This window comes from Heterostelium album (assembly GCF_000004825.1).
Source record: "Heterostelium album PN500 unplaced genomic scaffold PPL_scaffold8, whole genome shotgun sequence".
Taxonomy (NCBI): domain Eukaryota; phylum Evosea; class Eumycetozoa; order Acytosteliales; family Acytosteliaceae; genus Heterostelium; species Heterostelium album.
In genome coordinates, this window is record NW_008805070.1 from 838,735 (window position 1) to 850,864 (window position 12,130).

Genomic DNA, 12,130 nt, shown 5'->3' on the forward strand with positions numbered 1-12,130 from the left:
TATTTATGAGATACAAATAAATATATAAATAAAATAAATAGTTTATCTTTAGATAAAATTAAATTTGATTAATAGATTAAATGAATCAAATTCAATAAATAAATATAAAAAATAAATAAACTTTAATAATTTTAAAGTTAGACAGATAATAATATTATTTATCTAACTTTTGAATAAACAAATAAAATTGTGTGTGGTGTGGCGTTCTGTTGTTATAAAATTATAATTATTTGTTTGGTTGTGTGAGTGATGTTTTTTTGAATTGTCGTATTGGATTGATTTTAGGGTGAGTTAGTGAATGTGGTGAAAATGGTGAAAAAAAAAGGGAGAATCAACAAAAAAACAAAGAAAAAAAAAAAGTAAAAGTTTTTTAAAAATAAAAAAAATCAAAATATTGGTAAAACATTACTGGTAAGATTAAAAAAAATAAAAATAAAACATTTATTTCTTAGCCAAAATGACACAAAATAAATGGAGGTTTGAAGAAATTTTTTTTTGTAATCAACAACCACTTGCAATTCCTTTCCTGGGTAGACTAAACATGTTTGATTTTGATTGTTTTTTGTTGTTTTTTGCATTCAAAAATTATTGGGCGATTTTTTTTTTTGAATGTTTTGCGACCACTCCGTTATTTTTGGTGATCATCAAAGAGAAAAAAAACCACAGATATCTTTTGTTGGGATAAAAGGAAGAGATTTTCTAATTAATTCTTGAATGACAAATAATATATTTATAAGTTATTTATAGACAAAAAAAAAAAAGAAAAAGAAAAAAAACTTAAGTATTGAAGAAAAAAAAAAAAAAAAAAACGACAAAATAAATAACATCGCCTTATTGGTGTTTATTTGTTTTTTTTCAAATCACACACAGAAGACCTAAACACTTGTTATAATTAGTTAGTTCTTTTACAATTAGGTTGTACGACGATCGTATGTATAGAATAGAGAAAGATCAAATGTCACATTTGAGTCATAGCCATGATCATAGTCATTGTCATAGCCACAATCATAGTCACGGTCACGATGATCACGATGATGATGATAACTATGAGATGATGGATGCTGACGAGGAGAATGATGTAGAAACAGATGTAGAAGAAATAAAACATTTCAAAGAGGTAGTCGATGCATTCTTTAATTATAAGGAATACTCTTCCGATTGGGTAGAACACATGCTTGAATATTACAATGAAAAGTTGACTGATAAACAAAAGGTACTACCAACCAACCAATCATCCAACAAATTATCTAATAAGATCATCAATTAATCTAACCTAATAATAATGATAATATGGTAAAGATAAATGAAATGATATAATAATAATCAATAATCATCAATAATCAATTGTATACTATGATTCATCACTACTTTCAATGATCACTTATTCTTTTTTTTTTTTATTAATGATTGATTTTTTAAAATAATAATAATAATAATAATGTTATTATTCACTATTCTATAATCTAGAGTCTACTACCAAACTATTTAAATAAATTAAATGCATTGAAACAAGCATCCATTGGAAATTCTAACTTTTTAATGAAGGTTGGACAAGAGTGTAACCAAGTTTTCATGTTGGACAAGTCGACTTCACCAATCCCACAACTTGAAGAACAATCTCTTATTAATAGTATTCCAAATCCTAGACAGATCGATAAGGTCAAGAGTACACTAAGACAATTTGCAAGAGAATGGAGTTTAGAGGTACTTATCTAGTTAATATTTCTGCAAGCAAAATGTTATGTAACAGATTTGACTAACTATTCATATTCAACACTTCATCTTTACTAGGGTAAAAGAGAAAGAGATCTTACATTCCTACCGATATTGGAGGAACTTGAGAGACTTTATCCACAAAAAGAATCGAGAGCCTCTATAAGAGTGTATTGTCCTGTAAGTATACATACACACTTATATATATATTGTAAATCCATAATTTTGAGATATCTAATTTGATTTGTATTATCTATCTACCCTTATAAGGGGGCTGGTCTAGGTAGATTATGTCTGGAGGTAGTATCAAGGGGATTCTCATGTCAAGGAATAGAGTTTTCATACTTTATGTTATTGTCATCTAGTTTTATTTTAAACAAGTAAATATTGTTGAAATAGTAGTTGATCGATCGATCGAATGTAATTATCAACTCAATAACTAACTTCAATTAGAACAACAAAAACAGATGAGTTTACTATTTATCCATTCATACACCAATCAGTTAATGTACTCAGAGATATAGATCAAGTTTGTATTCAAACTCATTATACAGTAAAGTAAATCTATCTAGTTTATAAACTAACAGGACAATCTAATCTTCGATGATAGTTAAGAAATATAAAGATACCAGATGTATTACCATCGGAAATGATTCCAAGAGATGAAAATATTGAATTCTCAATGGTTGCTGGTGATTTTACAAAATCAATAGAAGAGAGTATGATGATATGATAAATGTTTAATTTCAGTTTACCGAGATAGATAAAGAGTTGTTATTAATATTATTTTATTATTTATTTATTTAGATCATTGGGATTCAGTTTGTACATGTTTCTTTATTGATACAGCTAGAAATATAGTTGAATATATAGAGTGTATTTCGAAGATGTTAAAGGTCGGTGGTTATTGGATAAACTTTGGACCTTTGTTGTATCATTACGCCGACCACAAAGACTCGATCGAACTGAGCTACGAACAACTCAGGCATGTCATTACAAACAGTGGATTCGAAATACTATCAGAGTCACTTAGAGAGACTGAATATACCTCAAACAAGACATCACTAATGAAAGTGGTTTATAAATGTCAATTCTTTGTTGCTGTAAAGAGGCAAATAATAGAATAGAATAGAATAGAATAGTATAGAATAGAATAGTATAGGTAATAATAAAAATATAGTTTATATAAATAGCTAAAATTATAAAGTTTTAAAACTCTTTCTTTTTTTTTTGTTTTTTTATAATAATAAATTTAAAGTTTTGGTTGTTGTGCAACTCTTTCTTGTTTGACAATGTAGTTGTATGCTGATGGTGTCAAGAAATCAATGAACTCTGGTGATGAAATTAATGTATAAAAGATTGAGGTGGCATGCTTGATGGTTTGTGATTTCGATTTTGAGAATACCTTATTCTCAATATCTCTCAATACACCATCAATATATTGAATTGTAATTGGTTGATTATTTGGTAGCTTTGAATGATGTCTAATCCATTGCCAAACTAAAATTAATAATAAGAAACAAATCAGTCGGTCAGTTAATATAAAAATAGTAAATGAATATCGTGATATCTATAGGATAATTACTTTGAGATCTAGAGATTTCAGCGGTAGCAGCATCTTCCATGAGATAGTTGATTGGTACACAACCGTTACCGTTCAACCAGGCATCGATGTACTCTACACCTACGATAATGTTTGATCTGATTCCATCCTCGGTGATATCGCCTGGCGATACTGGTGGAACGTTGAGTAGATGCTTGGCGGTGATACCTGGGTTGGTTGGGATGTTTGCGATTTGGTTTGGTGTCTTCATGTAGGTATTGAATTGTTCGAGTGCAATTGGGATGAGTGCAGGATGTGCAACCCATGTTCCGTCATGTCCGAATTTGACTTCTCTAAGCTTATCTTGCTTGACCTTCTCCATGGCAGCGTCATTGGCAGCCTTGTTGTCTTTGATTGGGATCTGTGCAGCCATGCCACCCATTGCATGAACACCTCTACGATGACAGGTGTAAATTAACAACTTTACATATGCCTCCATGAATGGCGATGTCATTGTAACCTTTGAACGATCCGGCAAGACAAACTGTGGAAGCTGATTGAACTTCTTGATGACACTAAAGATATAGTCCCAACGTCCACAATTCAAACCAGCAGAGTGATCTCTAAGTTCATATAAAATCTCATCCATTTCGAAAGATGCCAAAATAGTTTCAATGAGAACTGTTGCCTTGATAGTTCCATTTGGCATATTCAAATATTTCTGTGAGAATACAAATACATCCTAGATCGTGTTAAATTAATATTTGGTTAGTTTTCATTTATTATTGGACATATTATAATAGTGATCACTTACATTCCAAAGTCTTGCTTCCAAGTGACTCTCTAATTTTGGAAGGTAAAAGTATGGACCTGATCTTCTGTCAGCTAGAATCTTGTGGTTGTGGAAGAGGTAGAGACCAAAGTCAAAGAGTGAACCAGACATTGGACGTCCGTCAATGTAGATGTGCTCTTCATCGAGATGCCATCCTCTTGGACGAACAAAGAGTACGGCAACCTCTTTTTTCAAGTTGTATTGTCTTCCATCGGGTGAGGTGTAGCTGATGGTACGACGGTTGGCATCGATCATATTCTGTTGTCCAGTGATAGAGTTTGCCCAGTTTGGACAATTGGCATCTTCAAAGTCGGCCATGAATACCTTGGCACCAGAGTTGAGTGCATTGATCACCATCTTACGGTCGGTGGGACCAGTGATTTCGACACGACGATCTTGGATATCGGCTGGCACTGGTGCACAACGCCAGCTGCCACTTCTAACGCTGGCGGTCTGTGGAAGGAAGTCTGGTAGAACACCACGATTCAACTCCAACTGACGCTCCTTACGCTTTGCCAAGAGATCACGTCTGACACCACCGAAGCGACGCTCCAATTGCACCAAGAAAACCAAAGCATCAGGTGTAAGAATACGACGAGACTCTTCGAATGGTGCTCCTCTAATTTCAAGATCTCTAAGATTTGAATTCATTTATATATAATATATATAATTTAAATTATAACTAAACTATGCTATATGAAATGATTGTTATAACAATAAACAATATTAATATTAAAAGTATAGAATAAAATTATTTAAAAATAAATATCTTTGTTTTTTTTGAATTGTGAATTGTGAATTGTGAATTTTTATTGTGTGAAAAATAAAGATGGAGGTGGGATGAAAAAAATTTGAGTGTAGATGTCTACAATCTGAGGGTTATTTTAGATTGCAGATAGATTGTGTTTGACAACTACCACAAATACTGTAATTGTATTATTTTTATGTATGTAATGTTGTATTATAACTATAATAAAATTTTAATTAAAAATTAAAAAAAAATGATTGAGATTGGATATTAATTGGGTATTAATTTTTTATTTCATAAATCATCAATACGAAAATAGTTTTATTGGGGAAACAAGGTGTAAAAAGGGGGAGGAAATTTGAAAGTTTTGTAAATTATCCTATGAAATTTTAAATATTGCAACACATTTACAATTTTTTATAAATTATACAACAAAGATAATTATAATCACTTACTTATTTTTTTTAAAAGTCAATAAATTTGTAAGTGAATAAAATATAAAATAAATAATTATTGATTTACTTTACTTTTCTTTAATTTAATATGTCAAATAAATAATGTTTGATATAGTGTTTATAGATAATCTATAAACAAACAAATTGTTTCTATAAACTGAAAGAACAGTCACACTAATAATAAAAAACAATGGTTATAATAAAATTTTTAAAAAAATGTAGTAAATAACAAAAAAAAAAGTCATCTTCAAAAAAATTTAATTAAAAAAAGTTGAGGACGATATTTTTTTCACAATAAATTTACCACAACACGGATAAATCAGTAAATTAATGTGATATTAATTTCCTTAAAAAGATTATTATGTTTGCATTTTTTAAAAAACAAACTATTAAAATCATACACACATATTCAACACACACACAAATACATTAAAAAAAAAACACCCAACCCTACAAACTCCTATGATGATTTTTTTCAAAAACCGGTAGGAATGTCATAAATTTCCTAAAGCGATCCGAACCATGAATTATTTATTCTTTTTTTTTCTTTATCATTTATTTATTCAAAAATCAATCATTCTTTTGTTACTAATAATATAAATAAATAAATAATGATTTATTTGTTTTAATATTCATTGATTGAAGTCCTTTATTTATTAGCCTTGAAAAAAAAACAAAGAACAATTTATTATTGATTTGATGTTTTATTTTAATTATTTTTTGAGACAAAAATTTTATTTTTCAGATATTTGTTAGTTAAATTAAACACCGACTACCTTCACTATTCTCTATTATCTACATCTATTAGTTTTACAATCTAATTTATTAAGCATGTTCAGACAACTTACAAATAAAGTAGTTTTAATGTATGTTTTGATATGTTAGTTGAGTTCAATAGCGCTATTCTTCTTACTAACATTGACAATGAATGTTCATCATTTCAACTTCAATGAAACAAACAGTACAGGTGCATCATCTGGTATTGGTGAGTCATGTGCAAAGATCTTTCATCAAAATGGTAATCATGTTGTATGTATTATCTTTGTTTATTTATATTTATTATAATAATTTTTTGAATCACATGTGATTTATTAATTACTATTCACTATCATTAGATCATTTTAGGTAGAAGAATCGACAAGTTAAATGAAATAAAGAGAAATTTGGAGAATAGTGAATCAAAGGCAAAGGTTTTCGCAATGGAGTGTGATGTAACCTCAAGTGAATCCATCAACGATATGGTCACAAAACTTCCAACAGAACTTAAGAACATCGACATTCTCATCAACAATGCCGGTCTAGCTTTAGGTTCAGAACCAGTTTCAAACATCAGTAATGTAAGTAAAAATAATAATAATAATAATAAATAATAATAATAGAATGTTGTTTATTAATAGACTATTATAATGATTTAATTAATAGGATGAAATCGATAGAGTTATCGATACCAATGTCAAAGGAGTATTCAGAGTTACTCGTAGCTTCTTGCCCGATATGATCAAGCGTAATACAGGACATATCTTTAATGTCAGTAGTATTGCAGGTAACCACTGGTACGTCAATGGAAGTATCTACTGTGCATCAAAGGCAGCTGTCAATGCATTCTCTGACATCGTTAGAAAGGAGGTTGTTGCCACCAAGATTCGTGTCACCAACGTCTGTCCAGGTTTGGTTGAGACCGAATTCTCTGTCATCAGATTCGGTGGTGACGTTGAGAAGGCCAAGAAACCATATATGGGTATCGACGCATTGACTCCCGATGACATCGCTGACAACATCTACTACGCTGCATCGAGACCAGAGCACGTTCAGATCACCACAATCGAAACAATGGCCAATAATCAAGCTTCAACTACTGTAATTCACAGAGTTTAAAAAAATATAAAATAACAATCCCATTCTATTATTATTTAATTACTTTTTCTTTTTTTCTTTTAATAAACATTATTATTATCAAATGAATGATGGTTTTGTTTTAAATATTATATACATTTATATTTATATATCTATATCTTCTTATTGATATGATAGTTATTATTGAAATTATTGTTTTTGTTGCTGTATATCGAGTTGATGCTTGCTATCTTGTATTGATTGTATTCATCTTGATACTGTTCGTCAAACTTGATCATCTTGTTCACGATTCTAGACAGTGGATAATAGAATATGAGAAAATAGAATACTAACTGACCACCTATTACACCTGCTATCATTCTCTAGATTATTTTTTTGTTAGTGTTTGTTATTTTCATTTAAAGATAATATCGCATAGTTATCTATATATCTCTTACTTTATGACTAAGCAAAGGTATATCTAAAATCGATGTCAATATTAACTGATGTACATTATAATAAGATAGAGAGAATCCAAATATAACAGATATTATTATAACGATTAAATATGATAACATCTTGAACTAAACAAATAAATAAATTTTACCTGTCATAATTCTAGATACCAGAAAATTTTTAAAAAAACTAACTTTTTAAAAATGAACAAACAAACAATTAAATTATACATAATACCCGTCATTGATCAACTTAACCAATTGGATCAAGATCATTGGTTCACTTTATAATTAATCGCGATAGACCTCAAAAAAAAAAAAAAAATAACAATCTTGATATTGTTGTTGATTAATAGCATGCTATTAATATTCTTAAATTAAAGACTGAATTATAATGTACATTATACAAACATATATATATCTTATATATTTATTATAGGTTTTCTTTTTTGGTTGTTTTTAGATTTGTTTTTGCTTATCTGGTTATTAGTTTTCTTTTCTTTTCTTCTCTTGTTTTTTTCGATGTTGTTCAAGAATCTTGATGAATGCCTTAACCAATAACACCTAAATAATCCTCTCTAATTGATCCAATTGCAAACTGTTTGAAAACAAATGATATCGTTGTTAGTTATAATTAAATTTGAACCTTACATTATATATTGTAATCTTACAATTTCTGTAGCATCTACTCTTGTTCCTTTAATCTGTAATCTAACTTCGTTGTCTTTACTAATCTTTGATGAGCCATCGTCAGAGATAAAGCATGGATTTGCACTTTGTGCATCGAATTGCATATCAGTTGGTATAAGCTAAAAGTTAACAATATTGTTAGTTTCTGAACTCTTAACGCGTTAGCTCAAAGTAATCATTATCATCATTTCAATATTTACATGTGTAGATACAAAAATGGTTAATGGTCCTGCCTCTGCAAAGAATCCAAGCTATAAAAGTAAATAAAAGTAAGTAGTATAAGTATATAAGTTTATATAGTAATAATAATTAGTTATATAATGTACGTACATTTGTTACTTTAGTGACAACGGCATCAAGTACTTCACCTTTGAATGGTTTAAAAATGATAGCTCTATATTTTACTGGGAGTACGACGTATCCGGTTGATTCCAATACCTTACCTCTCGATACGAAATCTACAGAGGTGATGGTAATGATGAAACCATATCTACCAGAGCATGTACCTTCGACTTCACTATGTAGTTGTTCCGATGCTATAGCATATAAATTGGGTCCACAATGTTTTGGATGTATATGTAAATCTCTTTCCAATGTGAGCTAAAAATATAAATTGATATCAATAATTAGCAAACTTTCTTTACTTATTATTTCATCTACAAATCTAGATAAATATAGTTAAATTGAAGTGCTTTCACATATTTATGATCACATCGTCTTTTGAAATATAAATCAATGTCGAAATTAATTTCTTTTCTTTTCTTTCAATGTAAGATGATATGACATGATGAGATGAGATTAGATGAGATGATCTTACATGATAAAACATCTTTAAACAACTCTAAATATAATAAGGAAATGAATCAAAGAACAAACTGTACCATTAATTTAAAGATTTAAAAAAAAAAATTTTAAAAAATTCAAAAAAAAAAACATTCAAAAAAATCAAAAAAAAAATAACAGCAAAAATTTTTTAACTCTTTGAACTTTTTGTTGTGTGTGCAAATAGATAGATCTATTTATATTTATTTATCTAATATGTTTTCAAAAAATATTATTATTCAAATTTAATATAAAGAATATTATTAAAAGATACAATCGATGCTATGTCATTATTGTGTAAGCATTCACATAGTACATGTGAAAAGTAATGATTACCCATTGTCATTGCAGAGAGTCGGTGTATTTCCAGTGCTTTGATCAACGAATCTACGACTCTAACAATTTTGTTGGCTACTTTTACGGTATCAACTTTAGTACTACATGCAAAGTAGTAGTCCATCGATCGGTCATAGACGGAGTATATGTTTAGCGTGTTAATAGAGTGGTTGTGTTTTAACATTCTCGATATCTCAAAGAGATGATTAAGATCGCAGTCTCTAACTCGGAGTGCTCTAATGGTTTGATTGGATTCCGACCACGATCGATAGAATAGCTGACTGCTTGAGAGTAGCTTACAACCGATCGAGAGTGACCGAATCGCTTTATTATCACCGATGGCCAAACCAAATGTTTTCGTTTGATCCTCTGGAAATGCGTTGGTCTGTGCAATAAAGTATTTGGCCTGTTTTTGGTTCGATCGCGATTCCATACTCTCAATCTTTAACGTTGAAATCGAGGTGTTGGCTGCCAACTCGACACAGAACAGATCCCAATCCTTGCAGACTCCTCTTTTGGACTTGTTATCGAATTCGTCATACTTGAGAGTCAGGCTGGTGATCGACTTGTTCTGCTGAATCAATTCTCTAAGATGATAGAGATGGCAAGACAATTTACACTCTGTCAGTTTTAGATGTGATACCGATCGATTAGTCTTGGTGAGAATCATATAGAATTCCAATCCAACCAATCTACTTGTGACAGTAAGAGAGCTGAGCGTATTATTAGATATCAAAGCGCTATAGAAATGAAACGCTGCAAATCCTCTGCCCATATTCTCCGTAAGATCATGTACATCTGGCTCTTCACCATCCTTTTTGTCTTTTCTACCCTTGTTCTTGAGTGAGAGTGTCTTTAGAGTCTTATTGGATCTCAGTTCCAAACAAAATTTATTCCACTCAAGAAGTTCATCGACACCTATATGAAAATGTACTGGTATATATGCTTTGAATGACTGGATGTTGGAGGCATTTCCGACAACACCTGGCAGGAATCTAAATCCAGACATACTGTTGACTATCTTGATATGTGAAAGTGATTTGATCTCTAGAAGACCGGTATAGTCGATCAAGTCACCTGCTCCATTCTTTGATGCAAGCCGATAGTCGAATAGGATGTTATCAACTCTCCATCTCTTGATATGGGAATAAACAATTTCAAGTTTATCGTTGCCGTCATTGCCAGTGGTACTCTTGTGTGTTCCAAGTACTTGTGGAAAATCTGGTGTCTTGTAGTATACATACTCTAGTCTAGAGTGATCAAACATTGACAAATCACCATCGGTCATCTTAATGGCTTCTCGTGATTGCTCCCCAACGTAGACTTCAACCTTTAGATCTCCCAACGTATCGAGTATTACTTTTACCATTCTTGGACTTGTTGTATTGATAACCAATCTCTCCAGATTCTTGAAATTGGCAATCCATTTTACGAGTCTTGAACAGTCAGCATTATCATAACCAACATCAAGGCAATCCAAGTAGATTGTCTTTATACCATTATATTGATATAAACATTTCGGACCTGAAAGAAGGTATTCGCTGACAACTGAATCCTTGTCTTTACTTTCAAGGGGAACGAATTCGCAAAAGAATTCAATAGAAATCTCTTTGGAAATATAATTGTACCATTCTTTACAAACCAAAGCCATTTGCAACATAAGTTGAGAACCAGGACTACCTGGCATAATAACACTTGTCTTGAAATACTCTAATCCATCATAACTCTTTGGATAGTTTTCAATAAATTCTTTTAAACTCCTACAACGATAATCTTTATTGAATATATAATAAATAATCTTGGTTATCTATCTATCTATCTATCTTTTAAAATATTTATCGATTTAATTTAATGATTATGTTTTTAAACTTTCTATAAATATGTTTTGTTACCCAATATCAAAATTTTTTTTTTTTTTTTCTAAATTTCACAAACTCAGTTTGAATGATGTTTGTTAAAAAAATATTATTCTTTATTTGTTATTAAAAAGAGAGATATAATAAATAATTATGATATTGTGTAAAAATTTAATATGAATTAAGCTTTTGTAATGTCAAATACTGTTTAGTCACCATAGATCTATGTAAATCTCTTGTTCAATCATATTTGAAAAGGCAGAGGATTCTAATGTTAACTTTGACAGACGATGTACTTTTAATGTTGATACAAATGAACCTACTGATTGCATGATCTTATCTGCCATCTCGGTATATTCTTTCGAATATCCAGAGATATCGAAATAAGTATTCACTATTCTATCGTGGAAAGTGTAGATCAAGAGTCTGGTTATCGATGTATTCACTCTTAGCATCCTCGAAGTACCTCGTTGAGATGCTTCATAATGTTCTTTGTAGTCGAATAAATCAAACGGTACACTCGCTTTAAACTATTCGACATGATCATTGGTATCGACAACCATCTGAGTTCCAACACATCGACGACGTCGATGAGAATATGGCATTCTTGATTGATTTGAGCATCAACAGCAGCTTGTGTTCATTCAAGTAATCGAAAATAATGGTGTTGACTCCTCCACTTTCTAATGTGAGAAAAATGATAAATATTTTGATTAATATTCTTCAAAAACTCTCTAATGTATAAATAAAGGAAAACTATTTAAAAATTAGTAAATAATTTTATTATAATCTCAATATTGTTTTTGGAAGAGTATGTACAAATTGTTCAAAAATAAATAATTCATTT

The 12,130-nt window shown here is 30.3% G+C and overlaps 4 protein-coding genes across 4 annotated transcripts; 2 read left to right on the forward strand and 2 right to left on the reverse strand.

Moving 5' to 3' along the window:
* Positions 1–457: 457 nt before the first annotated feature.
* PPL_07961 (N2227-like domain-containing protein) lies at positions 458–2,910 on the forward strand (the record flags this gene model as incomplete). The annotated part of the gene is made up of 9 exons (XM_020578794.1): positions 458–477; positions 916–1,213; positions 1,468–1,704; positions 1,792–1,897; positions 2,095–2,133; positions 2,217–2,271; positions 2,329–2,432; positions 2,521–2,824; positions 2,907–2,910. 9 exons carry the CDS (start codon positions 458–460, stop codon positions 2,908–2,910), a joined length of 1,167 nt encoding a protein of 388 aa, XP_020431258.1.
* A 55-nt stretch (positions 2,911–2,965) lies between these two features.
* On the reverse strand, positions 2,966–4,739 carry masA (malate synthase; the record flags this gene model as incomplete). Its single annotated transcript, XM_020578795.1, has 3 exons — positions 2,966–3,213; positions 3,299–3,998; positions 4,071–4,739. The coding sequence occupies 3 exons, from the start codon at positions 4,737–4,739 to the stop codon at positions 2,966–2,968; spliced, it is 1,617 nt and encodes a 538-aa protein (XP_020431259.1).
* A 1,476-nt stretch (positions 4,740–6,215) lies between these two features.
* Positions 6,216–7,166, forward strand: pksB (short-chain dehydrogenase/reductase family protein; the record flags this gene model as incomplete). Its single annotated transcript, XM_020578796.1, has 3 exons — positions 6,216–6,320; positions 6,407–6,628; positions 6,714–7,166. The coding sequence occupies 3 exons, from the start codon at positions 6,216–6,218 to the stop codon at positions 7,164–7,166; spliced, it is 780 nt and encodes a 259-aa protein (XP_020431260.1).
* A 131-nt stretch (positions 7,167–7,297) lies between these two features.
* Positions 7,298–11,888, reverse strand: PPL_07964 (RNA polymerase II core subunit; the record flags this gene model as incomplete). The annotated part of the gene is made up of 10 exons (XM_020578797.1): positions 7,298–7,507; positions 7,583–7,708; positions 8,142–8,177; positions 8,251–8,388; positions 8,470–8,520; positions 8,600–8,869; positions 8,982–9,110; positions 9,366–11,187; positions 11,500–11,773; positions 11,867–11,888. The coding sequence occupies 10 exons, from the start codon at positions 11,886–11,888 to the stop codon at positions 7,298–7,300; spliced, it is 3,078 nt and encodes a 1,025-aa protein (XP_020431261.1).
* Between the last annotated feature and the right edge of the window lie 242 nt (positions 11,889–12,130).